We start from the raw sequence: 15,836 nt of genomic DNA, 5'->3' as shown, positions 1-15,836 counted from the left end.
AACTAAGATACGCAACTTCAGCTACGTGAATAACGTAGCTGAAGTCGAAGTATCTTAGTTCGAACTTAAAGGTAATTACCGCGGGTCCACACGCGGCAGGCAGGCTCCCCACTCGCAGAGCAGGATTACCGGCGTCAACGGCGAGCACTTCCGGGATCGATTTATGGCGTCTAGACAAGACGCGATAAATCGATCCCAGAAGATCGACTGCTGGCCGCCAAACCAGCGGGTAAGTATAGACGTACCCTAATAATACCTGCTCCCTGGATCCTTTTCATTCTTTATTCATCCATCGCTAGATTTGTTTGCCCACCAGCAAAGCTTTATTGATAAGAGTAAACCCAATGGGGCTCTATGCAGCTTTCACCACTCTGCTCCTAATGCCACTGCCCTTCGTTAATAGTGGGCAGTCTATAAACAGAGCCCGGAGTCTTCATCTGTGATCCCTGTTCTGACCACTCCCGATAAGAGGTTCAATCATATTCTTTACAGTCTCCCCATAACAAGCCACCCCCAGGTTAATATGACTGGCAATTCCTGCTGAGAGAGGCCCTAGTGGAAAAGTAGGACGTGCTAATGATTATCTGTGAAATTCTGACAGAGGTCACAATGCCATAAAGTAAAGTGTACACAGTAATACAGTCACGGCCCCTTGTGCTCGGCAGAACATTGGAGCTAGATTCTGCAGCAAGGTCCCTGGATTACGTGGGACTCTAGCGTGGCAGGCTGAAGCTTAGTTTAATTTAAATTAAAAATAGAGAGTAATAAATTAAATATGAAAATATAATTTGAATCCTAGCTCCTACTTATGTGTGGAGGCCATTTATTTCACCTTTTCCCTATGTTTCACCATACCACAGACTTTTGTACTGATAATGCATCACAGACTTTTCTTTATCTGGAGGGGAGAGGTTAGAGGTTTTGGCAGCCAGGTAGGGATAGTTGGCCCTTTTGGCACCCTGGTAGGCATGGGAGGTCTTCTGGGTTTGTGGGATATGCACATTATCTGTGTCTACTAAAACAACCAGCAGTGAAATGGCAGACAATGCTGACACCAATTCTGAACTGTAGGTTAACAGCTCCACTGAAACGAATGGGGCAGTTCACACCTCTCAGAGGTATGATTTCAGGCTGTCTACAGATTCACACAGACAGTAATGGCTTGGGTCACATTTGTTTCATGTTTTTAAGGGATTCTTCACAAACAAAAACTAAAAATGTTATTTTTTAAAAGGAAAATAGATTCTGGAGTACAATTCTGTGGCAAAAATGAGGCCTGAATATACTTAGCCAAGGATCATGCTAAACATCAAAATGTAAAGATGAAACATACTTGTGAATGAACCTTTAGAGCCAGGGCACAGATAGTTGGGGGACAGGGTTTGTTTACGGGGAGACATTTCTTTGTCTTCTCTCAGGCACAGAAAGGTCAAGACCAAAGTAGCAGGCCCAATCTATGGAGGTGGAGAGTGGGAATTGTGGTGCCTGGATCATCCCAGTGTGGGTGGCATTTCTTCTTGTTTTGCCCCACCCCCAGCAGTCCTTCAGCCTGGTCACCTGCCCCCAGGGCTCCAGCAGACAGGCCTGTGCCCCAGCACCATTCTACCATCTGGCAGCACACTGAGGGGAAGAGGGCACCATGCACTAGGGGGTCTCCTTCTCCCACCTAGTGGGGCATCTCTCAGGCATCTTAGAGCCAGGGGAGGACAGGAACCTAAGGCTGGAAGGTGGGCAGGGGAAAGCTCTGAGAGGGAAAGAGGTGGGTGGAACCTCAAGGTGCAGTGAAGCCCTTTGCCCTGTTCTCCCTAGGAGGAATGGGGGGGGGCGGGCAAAGTGAGTGTGGGATGCGGCTCAGGCCCCTCTCAGCTGTGTCGCAAGAGGATCAGGATCCTCCCCAAGGGAGGAGTGTGTCGTCCCCCTGTCCCCAGCAGCACAGCATCCCCTGGCCCTCCCACCATTCCCTGAGTGTCCCACTCCCCACAGCCCCCCCCCGCTCCCTGCAGCCCCCCAACCATTCCCTGAGCGCCCCACTCCCCGCAACCCTCCCAACCCCCTGCAGCCCGCCAACCATTCCGAGTGCCCCATTCCCCACAGCCCTCCAACCCCCTGCAGCCCCTCCGCTCCGCTCCAACCATTCCCTGAGCACCCCACTCCCCGCAGCCATTTCCCAACCTCCTGAAGCCCCTCCCGCTCCCCGCAGCCCTCCCGCTCCCCCCCACTTCTTGCAGCCCTCCAATCCCCTGCAGCCCCCCACCATTCCGAGTGCCCCACTCCCCGCAGCCCCCCCCCNTAGAAACGATTCTGTAAAGAATTAAAAAAGTCCTATTTAAAGTGGGTTCCTGTGTGTTGTCACCCTACGGCTCCTTCGTGGCACATCTGCTTCCAGCGCCAGCCCAGGGCTGGTCCCGGGATCGGAGGGGAGGAGGTGACCTGCGGGAAGGTGTTTGTGCAGCGCCTAGCCCTGGTGGGGGCCCGCAGATGCTATGATCGCAGGCGGGGGAGACGGGGGGGCGGGTTTGGGTGCCTGGTGCATCCTCCGGCCCGGGCCGTGCTAGGGCTGCCCCGGAGGCGGGGCGGGGGGAGGTGCCCGGCGCCGGCGGGGGGCGGCCCCGCACAGCTGCGGGGCGGGGCGGGGCGGGGCGGGTCCTCCCGCGGCGCCGGGCACCTCCCCCCGCCCCGCCTCCGGGGCAGCCCTAGCACGGCCCGGGCCGGAGGATGCACCAGGCACCCAAACCCGCCCCCCCGTCTCCCCCGCCTGCGATCATAGCATCTGCGGGCCCCCACCAGGGCTAGGCGCTGCACAAACACCTTCCCGCAGGTCACCTCCTCCCCTCCGATCCCGGGACCAGCCCTGGGCTGGCGCTGGAAGCAGATGTGCCACGAAGGAGCCGTAGGGTGACAACACACAGGAACCCACTTTAAATAGGACTTTTTTAATTCTTTACAGAATCGTTTCTAACTAATTTACAAACAAGTCAGGTGGCTGCCGGGGCCGGAGCCCAGCAGCAGGGTGGATCACACATTCAGAAGCAGGCTTTACAGCTAGTCACTAGTGGGTTGGTTGGGGGCTGTCTGTATGCCCAACCTCTGCACCCAGTGTCATGACCATCTTTGATTGCATTACTCCCATAAGAAACAAATCCAGGAATGAGTTCACACAGGTAAAAACAGTGTGGAGAGAGGGGCACTCAGGATATCCCGACAACAGCCTTCCCAAGAGCACCAGCTAATAATGCCCACTGGCCCCTGCTGTGAGGTCTCTTCCTGAAAGTGTTATTTCCATCAGTGATGTGAAAACATGATGTCCAGGAGGGGTTCAAGGCACACGTGGTCTCTGCGTTATACAGGACTGGGGCAGTGGGGGAGTGCAAGTGAAAGATGTCATTGGGGGCTGGACTAATTCAGTTCAATCAATCTTTCGTCACTATTGTCTAATAATGCACTAATCAGTGTTTTTACTACACCTGGGATACTAGGAAAGTCTAATCAAAATAGGAAGCCCGGTCTTAAGTTATTTACAAATCCCAGCAAACATAGACGCTTGTGCCATTGTGCTAGACAGGCTTCTGCAGAGGGGAAAATTTTAACAGTGCAGGGGATGTTCATTGTTGTGATAGCTCTATATTCTTGTGCGCACTGGGATTCTGCCGTCAATCTTCTTATAGGCAAAGGGCATGGCACAGACTCTCAGCTCCCTCTCTCTTCACCGCCGCTGGTTCAGTCCCGCCAGATTCTTTATCTGTTGCACATCAAATGAATGGAACAGAAATGAAGAGACGATGAAAGTAATTAATACCAGTAGTACATGCATGTTCAGTGTGGCTCCATGTAGCTGTTCCTTCCAGCTGGTTGGGGATCTGTCTCTGTGGGAGGGGACTAGGCAGATATCAGGCAGACTGGGATTACAGAAAGAATTCCCAGATATTGCATGCTCACCACCACAGCAATCTAACCTAACAGTTTACTGGAATTACATCCGTCCTCTCCTCTCTTGCACTGGTGTCAAGCCTTCTTAACAGCCAATGAGGGCTGCGCTGTGGCTCCCTCTACAGCACAATCAACATCACTTCCTGAATTGGCTAGAGGTGTCCTTGGAAAGCAATACAGACCCTCTTTCCTAACTCTCCAGGGTCTTAGTGCCCCACCAGCCTTGGGAGGAACAATCTCAGCACCTGGACTTGGACTCCTCCCATCGTTGACATGTGCTGCTTTTGAACTACTGAACTTGTCCTTTTCCTTTTAAATGACCCCTTTAACCTCTTTTAACCTCTCCCACTTTGTGAGTAATGTAACTGATGGTAAAAAGATGCCTCGATACAGTCAATCTTCAACGATGGGATGTGCCCTGACACCTGGTGCAAGCAGAGTTCATTTACAGTGATGAGATTCGCAGTGTGGCAGCAGTAACTCTAATATAGCATGCAGATTTCTTGTGGCAGAGGATCTTGGAGTCCTTTCAACAAACCCTAACGGTCTGAGACGAAGGAGCTAATCTGACAGGTGACAGTCTAGGAGGGTGGGATTAATCCTTAACTGCAACAACAGTAAAAATTGTTCCCAAGTAAGTCTTAAACATGAAGAAAAGCTTATTTCTATTAGTGAGAAGGTAGTTTTGTTGCATGTGTAATCTGTGTTGTAGAGAAATCCAGTACAGAAACACAATGCTGACAAGCTTTGCTTGCTAAAATAATAGTATAATATAACCTATTTATTTAGCACCCTTTCATGCCAAAGGAACTCAAAGCACTTGATCAGTTATAAACAGGCACAGAGGAAACACTTCATATATCACAGACCCGCTACCACCTCGGTGGTGGAACACAGCCTCTTTTTAGTGAAAGAAGAGGATACTGTATCCAAATGAGATTGTAGAAGTAATTTAATCCAGAACATAATCCCTCGACTAACAGTTTGGCCAGGACACTGGCACAAGCCCCCTGACCCTCACAATAAGTGCACCAGGGGATATTTAGCCATCACAAGTGGTCAGGAACTTGGTTTTACATCTTACCTGAGCGCAGACCTCTTCAGCAGCGCAGTATCTCCTACCATAAAACTGGAGCAGGAGTTCAGGACTGACTCCGAGGGAAATGCACCCCCTACTGTTTAACCAAACACTAATTCCTAATTCGGTCACTGAGCAGGAAAGACATTACAAGGGAAAAAGACTGATACGTTCTTTATTCTGACCTCTCCTCCTTCCTTCCCCCCCAATCCTCAAACATCCAACCTGTAGCTGCATTTTTTTTTTTTTTGGCACTGTACTGTGAGTTCTTTCATAGGGAAATCAGCAGGCCATTTAAATATTTCCTCTCCAGAAAAAAACATTTCAAGATGCTCATGACTTGAAGCTCCACCAATAAAGAAGCTAACGGACACTAAGCTACTATCTCCCTGACAGAAATACCTCAAGAGACACCCAGCTCTCAGCCGGGTTCTAAACTTGGGATGGAGAAGAAACCAACATCAAGTCTGGGTGAGGAACAGAAACAACCCTCTTTAGATGCTCTGCTTTCAACACTACTTACAGTAACTGCAGCTCCCATTAGGCCCTGGACGAGTGCTTCTCCCGTTGACTGTACCTAGGCAATACAAGAACACACTATTGCTTTCTGCTGATTTTACACTTGTACAGGCTCATAGGCGAGGTTTACACACATGTAACTCATTGCAAGCATGTGTTGCCGTGATGGAGGTGTTTGTATACACCCAGTGATGCAGAAAGGTGACATCCAAACACAGGTTCAGAGTGGAGCACACGGACAACCAGTACATAGGCCAAGTGGTGACACCCACGGACAAATATACTAAAGCCATTACACAGGAATGGTTCAAAAGTAGAGGAGGGACTCGCCTGGAATTTTCTCAGTGATGTTATCTAAGTGGGCCAATCTGGCATCAAACACCGTGACTCAATGTAACTATTTGGCTGGATTTACATGGAGAGGCATACACATGTAATTCACTGTCTGTGTGATTTATACACATTTGTTGTTATTGTACTAACAGTGCACATGGCTCGCCCGTCAGTATATTTTGTGTGTGTGTGTACTGGCTGATTTGTGCCTAGGTCTTGCTGTGCATTAGCACTGAACCACGTCCAATTGCACACACATCACCTCACCTACGTAGGCCTATGTGTACGTCTACATTGAAACCACGGGGTGTGATTGCAGCTTGAGAGGCCGAGGCAGCATGGGCTGTAGAAGCCTGTGTGGAACCCTGGGTAATAACTCAGGCAGCTAGCACGCACTTAAACTCACGCTGCTGCAGCTTCACGGGTCCACTGCCCAAGCTAGCTAGACTAAAGATAGTTTGGGTATGTCTGCTCAAGCTGCAACCAACCATGAATGCAGTATAGACATGCCCTATGTTCCATAAACTATAGATATAGTGTTACCTGTTTAGCTGTATGACCCATCTTCATGGCATCAGCTATTCTGTTTTCCAGGAAGTGCCAAGTCTCTTCAAAGTCAGGAGACGAGTCCTGCATCATCACCAACTCAGTAGTGTTGTAGATGCCAGCCAGCACTGTCCGACGAGTGTACCAATTAATCTGCAAGGATATGAAGTAAGGCTATGATTTTGTCATGGATATTTTTAGTAAAAGTCATGGACAGGTCACGGGCAATCAACAAAAATTTACAGAAGCCTGAGACCTGTCCCTGACTTTTGAGGGGGTCCCCCCATCAGGGCAGGGGCCTGGGAGCGGCGGGCGGGCTGGCTGATAGCTCCAGCCTCAGGGCAGAAAATGTCACTGAGGTCTCTGGAAGTCATGGATTCTATGATCTCCGTGACATAATTGTAGCTTTAATCATGAGGAACAAGGTTAAGCACTGTCCAGTAAAATGCAGATCACATAAGCTGACCTGGGGAGGGGAGAGGTAGAATAGAGGTAATCTCTCCCAAGTTACCAGCTGGGCAGTGATTGATCCAGGGTGAAGGGACAGCTCAGCAGACAAGATAGATTGAAATCAATGGATGTTAGAACCCTAAATACCTTTGTGGCTCTGGGCCTTAAACTAGTATTAATGTACAAATTGTGCTTATGCAGTAGGCCACCACCCTCTGACACTGCAGCTGCTCTCCTGGCACCAAACTGATATCACAATTACACTGACCACCTGGTTCTGAGCAAGAGAGAGAGAGAAAAAGCAGCATGTAGAAAATTGCTGACCAAAAGTCACACCACCACTACCTGCTTCAGAGGTCAAATAGGTTGCTGCAGGGGTCAGGAAGGAATCCAACCTCAGCCTATTCTGTGCTGCCCAGTCAGCCAGATGCATTGTGGAAGAGTTCACCTTTCCGTAAGGCATGTGTATCAGCCAATGCAATGCTAACAGCCTGATGCAAGGGGTTCCAAAGAAGATGCATCTAGATTGTTCTCAGTGGTAGCAGATGACAGAAAAAGGAGTAATGGTCTCAAGTTGCAGTGGGGGAGGTTTAGGTTCGATATTAGGAAAAACTTTTTCACTAGGAGGGTGGTGAAGCACTGGAATGGGTTCCCTAGAGAGGTGGTGGAATCTCCTTCCTTAGAGGTGTTTAAGGCCTGGCTTGACAAAGCCCTGGCTGGGATGATTTAGTTGGGGATTGGTCCTGCTTTGAGCAGGGGGTTGGACTAGATGACCTCCTGCGGTCCCTTACAACCCTGATATTCTATGATTCTACGATGCAGTATAACAAATCCTATATTCAGAACCAATCCCCTGATACCACATGCCGAGTTATTACATTGCTGCTAGCAATGCCATAAGATGCTATACCAGTTCAAGGCTGAAACCCTGAAACTCTCCAGTTTGTCCATCTCACTTGAATAATTCCCAGGCCAAGCAAAAAAAAAAAAAAACTGTAAAGGGACTCTTACTTTTCAACTTGGTTTGCTTTCGTGATTAAAAACCCCAAGTTGCAGCAGAGGAAGGAGCAGCGGTGGTTGCTCCATTCACAATTAAAAGCACCAGAAAAAATGTCGGACATAAGTTGTGAACACATGGTTAGAAATTGGCAAAATATTGGTTGGATAGAATGTCCTTCTACCAGCTACACCAGAAGCTTGCAAACCTTTACCCCCCACATAGCCACATGTCTCAGATGTATCCCATTCTTTGCCCTTGTTCCCCTGCTGCTTCAAAGCATGCACCACACGAATCCACTGTGCAAAGTAGGTGACGGAGAGCTCCAGTTGTGTTCAAGATGCCCCTACTGGAAGTGACTGAGCTAACGCCTTCCTAGGGAAACAGGGAATGGGATCAGCTTCACTGCTCCCCACAGACAACTTGATGACTCCCTCAGAAGTAGTGATGAATAGATAGAGAATGTGAAAGAGAGGTTCTTCCATTTCAAAGGTGCCTGGGAGACTTTCAGAAACAGCTCTGAAATGTCATCAATGACTTTCAGACTCCATAAGGGACTTAGATTTCCTGGTGTGATCACCTCCTTTCAGCTACTTTCTGGTTTATTTCTTTAATTTTTCTGTCATCTTATTTATTTTCCACTGCAGTAGCTATTTTATACTCATATGTGAAGTTTATTAAAGTAGTTTGTTAAGATGGCTCATTTAACTTTCCCCACTTCCCACCGATGTCTTCATGAATTAAAAATAATTTATTAATTGCTTTAATTAAGGTTATAATTTACTTTGCTTTTATTTCCTGCCAGAAAGATGAAGGCTTTAATAAGCTACTGGTATTTTTAGGTAGCTGCTTTGAAGGGTTTGAGGAGAATCTGCACATGCTATCATCAATGGTGGAGACAGTAGCCTGAACAGAAACATTTCTTTTAAGATGGTGAATGTTTGGATCAACTTTTCTGTCCCTGAGTTACACTCACATAAAATCTCAAGTTGTGGCTGGGTCTAAAAAAAAGAACGTTGTTATAACGAAGTCTAAGAGAGCAACACCTTTTAGTTTATGCCAATTACAGCCAGTTATAAAGACAGAGGGTACAATTTACAAAAGCACATAAGTTACTTAAGAGATGATTACTCCTGGGAGAATTCTGCGCCACTTCGCAATGCAGAATTTTGCAGAAATTAATGTTGTGTGCATAGAATTTCCTTTTGCCCACGGAAATGGGCTGCAATGCTACTGGCTACCACTAGGGGCTGCTGGACCCAGCAGAGCCCAGCTCTCACATAGAAGACACTGCGGGGGGTGGGGGGGGAGAGGGTGTATTGGCTGTGGGGGAGCACCGCGGTTGGGCACGGGGGGGGGGGGGGGGTTGTGTATGTCTGGCCCCCTGGCTGGGCTCTGGAGGGGAAGGGGGTAGAGAAACAGGAACTGGGTTGTCATAGGGGTTTCTTTAACTCTACGCCTGGGGGAATTTGTGAGTGTGTCTGTATTATTACAGACATACTTGCTGACACGTATTTTGAAATAAGTTACCAAAATAACTGAAACTGATGTGATTACGTAGTGTTGTTTTGACAAATAAAATTTGCAGAATTGTGAAGATCTTTAAAATATTGTGTGCAGAATTTTTAATTTTTTGGCGCAGAATGCCCCCAGGAGAGGACGATGTTCCATTTTCAACAGGGACTTAAAAGCCTACGTTTCATTGAAAGTCAATGGGCCAAAGAGCCAGATTGTAAAGGTATTTAGGCACCTAGAGATGCAGGTAGGCTTTTGAAAAATCCCACTAGGTGCCTAAGTCCTACAGACTTTCAACGGAACTTAGGCTCCTAAGTCACTGTTGAAAACGGGAACTTAAGCACTTCTGAAAATTTTGTCCTTACTCAATTCTACAACAAAGATAAAGGCTTTACTCTGAAACAGACAGGATTGCAACGCACACTTCAATCCTTTCCGTTGCTATGCAGTGCTAAAAGGTCCAACTAGTCTGTTTGCATGGCGCCAGGACTTACATCGGTGGACTGATCTCCTGCATAGTGCCACATATCGTCCACCAGACTAGTGAGGAGGTTTAGGCTGGAAGGGATGTTGTGTGGAAGCAGCAGAATGCTTACAGCCTGAGAAGGAAGGAGACAGACAAGTGGAGAGAAGCACACAGCATTAAAACAAACCGACACACAATCTTTTGCATGCATTGATTTTTTTTCTCCATGTCGCTATTGTCCTGTCTCCGCCTCGAGCAGGAGGCATTCCCAGTCCCATTCATCTAGCAATGGTCTCTTTCATGTGGCTTCTATTTGAGTAGCAGGGCCATTATGAATCCTATTGGTGCCTCTCTTTCTTGCAAGAAAGAAACCCTCCCACCCTCCTGTGGGAGGCCTCCATCTTCCTTCACAACACAATTACCATATTAACGCTATCTTCCTTCTCTCTGTGGGGAAAACTGGATGAAGCTACCAAATTCTGCAGCGATGCTTACAGATCACCTGGTAGCTACTAAAGCTATACTGACTCCCACTGGAATTGAGCACCTCACCTGTAAACACCTCCTAGTCTTCTTCTGGCCCAAGGAGGGAAGAGGCTAAATCCAAGAATTAAGCTTGGATGTTCAGCAAGCCAGCATCAAGTTCCAACAGCTCATCAAGCTACCTTAGTTTGTGTTTTTGAAGGTTCACTTAAGTGTTTTTGAAGGTTTATCGTTAGCACACTGGAGATGCAATATAGTGAAATAAGCACCACTTCACTTCACCATTTCCAAGCATCAGAGAAGCAGAATGCAACAGACCCCAGGACCCGTGCTACAAGGAACCTGACTTGCAATTTGAGTGCAGGAGCAATCCTGCACAGAGACTGAATTCCCCTTGGAGCTTCAGAACGGAAGGGGTGCACCATGAGATGTTTGCCATTTTGGGATTGCAAGAAAAGACAACATCAATCTCTGCTGCCAACTGTTACCCTCCAAGGACATCCCCCTATGTCTTGAAGGAACTGTCTAGTGTGGGTTTCATACACAGCTTTGGACTGGTCTGATGCACAGATTAAAGAACACACATGCTAGGGAATCCACAGGCTTCAGGGACATATTTAAAAAAAGAATCTGCAGGTCCATTTTGTACCTGGGGCCATTTCTCAATGTATGGGATGAGCATCCTCAGTCTGGCTTCCACAGCATCTCTCAAGAACTGGTCTGTCTTCTTCTTCCTGGAAGAAGAAAAACCATACGTCTATCTGCTAAAGATTCAACTTTGAATTTGCATTTTTAAAGTTTTAACCTCCATCCAAACTTAGCAGATGAGGTGCATCCTTCCCGTCCCCTAATTCTGGCTCACCTCTACAAGCACATGTCTGTATGGATGGGTTCATTTGTACATGAGTAAGTTTTCTTCTGAAGCATGTGTGTCACTGGACAGTACTTCTGTCTTACACCCTGGTGCCTGTGCACCTAGGAAGACGTACGTTTCCACGTATAGTTAGTAACTACAACACATGATACTCACTCTGCCTGGCCCAGCTGCACCAGCTTTTGCTGTTCTTCCAGCAGATTAGAGAGCTCAGAGTTGCACTGGGACACAAAATGCAGTATCAGCTCACTGCCGTCATTATGAAACATCCCTGCTGCAGCAACAGAGAGGCCCAGAGACTGTGGGAAGGAAGGAGAAAGACTCAGTAGGTCACTAATTGCTGAACAGGCACCATGTAGGGAATGCTGTTCGATATTTGATTTGGTACAAAACATCACATGAATTCAAAACAGAATGAAGTTACTTTACTGACAGAACAAGGAGTAATGGTCTGCAGGAGATCTAGGTTGGATATCAGGAAACACTATGTCACTAGGAGGGTGGTGAAGCACTGGAATGGGTTACCTAGGGAGGTGGTGGAATCTCCATCCTTAGAGGTTTTTAAGGCCCGGCTTGACAAAGCCCTGGCTGGGATGATTTAGCTGGTGTTGGTCCAGCTTTGAGCAGGGGATTGGACTAGATGACCTCCTGAGGTCCCTTCCAACCCTAATATTCTATGATTCTATAAACCTCTCTTCCCAGACCCTTCTGTGCCACTGCTGCTCCACACTGCGTCTAACTTTGACATTATCTTCTAGTCAGTGTATAAACAGTGGGTCAGTTCTGCCCTGCTTTATAGACAGGAGCAATCCCACGGATTTCCGTAAGGTTGCTCAAGTGTAAGGGAAGAATTTGGCCCGAGGTCTCTTTGAACTGCATCTCTCTCTAATTTCTTACATGCTCTCGGTCTCTCCTGCCACATACCTTGGCTCCCTCTGCAATGGCATCTGCTGTCCAACCGTGAGTAGGCACAAACTCCAGCGACGCTGTTAGGATTCGCTGCTGCAGCTGCTCCTCACTCTCATAGTCCTCGGATTCCTCACCACCCTGATCAGTGTAACTACAAGAAGGTGTCATTATAGTGAGGGAATTCTACCATCAAATATCAAAAACCAGGACACTACGTCCTATTCTGCCACCACTAGCAGGTGCTCTCTTGATTCAGATACACATTGGGTTGTGCTTTGCTTTATGGTTCTGCTCTTTTAATAAAAACCCTGTCTCTCTAAAATCCTTCCTGTCTCTGGTGAAAATAATCCTTAAATTAACAACAGTTCATATAGGGGCAAGGGAAAAAAGGGAGGGCTGGACCTAGATGGTTACCTGGTGACTGCCCAGTTTTGAATATTGCTTGTGTAACTGTAAATTATTTTGTCACCGGCCTTGTATTTAGTATATAAGGCAACCATAACTGCCAAATTTACCAAAATCTAAAACTGAAGCATATGCTATGCAAACAAGAGAAATTCCTGCTTGGAAGCAGTTCCTATTCTGCCTCTCTGATGGCCAAGAGAACTTGCCTTTTGTCAGAGCAAAACTGAATGCCAACCTCAGAAATATTAAGTTCTGGATTAAACCTGGAATTCATGATTTATGAGTAGGTTCTACATTTGGCAAAATGCTATCTCCAATCCCTTTCTCAGCAGGTACTGGTACTGGCTATGTAGGTTACCTGTGATGTGAGCGTTGGGGCTCCTGGTCACCTGGTGGGTGTGATTCAAAACGTTGCTGGGAGGAAGATGGTGGCGGCTCCTGTTTCTGTTCATCTGAGACTCTCCTCAGCAGAGCTGAGGTCTGGAACGCACGCTGGGCTGGGTACAACGGGCATCTGACCACTGAAATGGAAACCACAAAAGTCATTGGTCTCCTTTAAAGGAGAGTGAGGAGGCACCAGGGGTGAATGAGAACAGAAACAGCGATTGGGGGAACTATTTTTTTCCTCCAGAAAAATGTCCATCCACTGGCAGCTAATATTTGTGTGCTTGAAATAAAGGGAAGATGTTTTGTGGTAGGAAAAAATCCTGCAGTTTGTGATCTTCTTCCAAACAGCAGAGGATTTCACAACCTTGCACTGGAAGCCAAGCAAACACTGACTGGAGGCCACCACAGCATGACTTCATAGAATCATGGAATATCAGGGTTGGAAGGGACTTCAAGAGGTCATTCTAGTCCAACCCCCTGCTCAAGGACTTGCCTCCTTTCTTTCCATGCTGAAACCAGTAAAGAAAAGAAAGTAAAGAGCCAGTGAACTTACAATAAAGAGCTCATGACAGACAGACTAACCAAATCCTGACAATGCTACCCTTAGACTAGGGCATTTCATTTTAAAGTGACCTGTTCAAAGACAAAATGCTTCTCTAATTTGGCTATCCCATAATAATTGTTTTTCTTTAGCCAAACTGAGGTTTGTTTGTTTTTTAATTTAATGTGTGTATATGTATATTCTGTGTCCTTCCCAAAGGGGCATGCTGCTGATCTGACAGACTGCACTTTAAAAAATCTGGGTTCACTGACGAAGCAGCTCACCTGACTTGAGATTGTAAATAAAAACTGGCTTCCTCCCCTGGTAAATGTCATCCAGTGACAGATGATATGAAGGAGCTGGCCTGCTACTTTGCTAATTCCTTTCTGGGTCTGATCATCGTCATGCCCCAAACTGCACTTTGGAAAGAATGTGCACGGCTTATTATGTAGATGTCTGGGGAGGAACGGGCCAAGGAAAGTTATTAAGGAAACTAGTTTTCATTTTCAGCCTCACTACCAAGATATTTAAGTGCAGGCTTTTATTTAAGGCTTTTCCACTGGACACTAATTCAATTTTGTCTTGGCCAGAATGGGTTAGTATATTAACACAGTTGCCCGTCTTTGGCTTAAAAAGACCCATTTCCATAGGGCTTGTCTATACAAATAGTTAGTTCGCAGCAAGCTGGGGTGTAAATCTACCACACGTTAGCCAGCTGCGCACTAGCTGTCCCTGTGGATCCTGCTGACATGCACTAACAGTTCCCTAGTGTGCTCGGATCTTCCTCATTTTGAGATGGGAGTAAATCAAAGCACACTAAGGAGCTGTTAGTGTGCGTCAGCAGGGTCTGCATGGACACTTGGTACACAGCAGGCTAGTGTGGGGTAGATTTACACCCCAGCTTGCTGCAAATAAGCACATAGACAAGCCATTGGCTGCACAGTTCAGACACCTTCTAAGCTCTCCCTTAGGTGAAAATACACAATCTGGGACAATCTTACCCAGTTCCCTTTTGGGGGGGGAGGGACGGGAAGAGATTAATGGGATGTCCTGATAACCCTAAAGGAGATTTTCTTTATGTCCCAAGAGCCAAGAAGTTTTAACAGCAGAATCCTCCTTTCAATATCCTTCACCCAGCACTTCCTCTTCCACAACAGGCTCTTATCAGCCATCATTCCGCACCCCCACCCCCGTTTCACGCTGTTCTACTTGTTATGACTAGAACTGGCAAACAGTTGTACGTAAACTGCAGTCAAACAGGGCTCCCCTCATTGTTCATACCACTTTATCACCACTGTCTGAGCCACTTGGCTCCAGTTAACCCAAAACTTGCAATAGTTCTGGATTCATGGTATTAGAGACACCAATTTCTCTTCCTTAAAGTATGTGACCTGCTGGTGTTCTTCACCATGTCAAGCCCTTACTGTGCCTGTGTCCCAATGGCACAGCCAGCCGTACATACCATGGTTAGAATAAAGCTCAGAGGATCTTGCACCCTAACACTAAAGCCAGCACGAAGGGTACACAGTGCGTAAGAGTTCTGGTGTCAGCATGGGACACTGCAGTGAGGCCTCTACTCCTCTCCACAGACCGAGTGCTACTCTTTGTCAGAATACCAGTTAAACATCTAATTCACTCTAGCGCAGCGGTTCTCAAACTTTTATACTGGTGACCCCTTTCACATAGCAAGCCTCTGAGTGCAACCCCCCTTATAAATTAAAAACCCTTTATTATCTATTTAACACCATTATACATGCTGGAGGCAAAGCGGGGGTTGGGGTGGAGGCTGACAGCTCGTAACCCCTAACTAATAACCTGGTGACCCCTTGAAGGGTACCGACCCCCAGTTTGAGAACTCTAGCATGTGGAGTACCCCCTTGTCAGTTAGGCACCTGCTTCTCCTTAACACTCATAATGTCTCAATGCCATTTGACCCCCTACTATGCCCTGATACCCAGAATACACCAAAGCCGAATGAATGTCTGGTTCATGGCCCAGTACCAGATGGATCCAAATACTAGCACTGTGCCACTGGCACTCTCAGATAAACACAAACTACACCAGAGCTTCTGCCTACATAGCTGATGTGTCTGAGCTCTACTGGCAGCATGTGATTTCGTTTGCAAGTTTCTTGGGGCAGAAGCCATCGCTTTTAATCTGTGCAGTGTCAAGGGCCATCTTGGTGCTTGGTAAATAAATACACCTCTATCCTGATATAACGCAACCTGATATAACACGATTTCGGATAGAACACGGTAAAGCAGCGCTCCGGGGGAGCGGGGCTGAGCACTCCGGCGGCTCAAAGCAAGTTTGATATAACGCGGTTTCACCTATAACGCGTTAAGATTTTTTGGCTCCCGAGGACAGCGTTATATCGGGGTAGAAGTGTATCAGTCTAGTTAAATG

General features: G+C 47.1%; 1 protein-coding gene across 2 annotated transcripts; it reads right to left on the bottom strand.

The window, feature by feature from the left end:
• Window positions 1-2,913: 2,913 nt before the first annotated feature.
• On the bottom strand, window positions 2,914-13,063 carry COQ9 (coenzyme Q9). Of its 2 annotated transcripts, XM_034788638.1 has the most exons (8): window positions 12,861-13,063; window positions 12,113-12,248; window positions 11,345-11,487; window positions 10,964-11,048; window positions 9,860-9,964; window positions 6,401-6,556; window positions 5,529-5,582; window positions 2,914-3,739 (listed from the first exon to the last, which is right to left on the bottom strand). In XM_034788638.1, exons 1-8 carry the CDS (start codon window positions 13,046-13,048, stop codon window positions 3,704-3,706), a joined length of 903 nt encoding a protein of 300 aa, XP_034644529.1. In that variant the 5' UTR covers window positions 13,049-13,063; the 3' UTR covers window positions 2,914-3,703. The 2 variants fall into 2 exon arrangements, with proteins under 2 accessions (XP_034644529.1, XP_034644530.1); XM_034788639.1 differs by lacking the exon at window positions 5,529-5,582.
• Window positions 13,064-15,836: the final 2,773 nt, after the last annotated feature.

Source organism: Trachemys scripta, chromosome 13 (genome assembly GCF_013100865.1).
Source record: "Trachemys scripta elegans isolate TJP31775 chromosome 13, CAS_Tse_1.0, whole genome shotgun sequence".
NCBI classification, from domain to species: Eukaryota; Metazoa; Chordata; order Testudines; family Emydidae; genus Trachemys; species Trachemys scripta.
This window is presented reverse-complemented; position numbering and strand designations above follow the sequence as displayed.

Bases quoted from the DNA above. Each gene is read 5' to 3' on its own strand.
- COQ9 (XM_034788638.1), bottom strand. From the start codon at position 13,048: ATGACTTTTGTGGTTTCCATTTCAGTGGTCAGATGCCCGTTGTACCCA. The intron at 12,249-12,860 runs GTAACCTACATA...ACCTTCTTGTAG, and splicing joins CCCCAACGCTCACATCACAG to TTACACTGATCAGGGTGGTG. The intron at 6,557-9,859 runs GTAAGTCCTGGC...ATATCCTTGCAG, and splicing joins CAGGAGATCAGTCCACCGAT to ATTAATTGGTACACTCGTCG.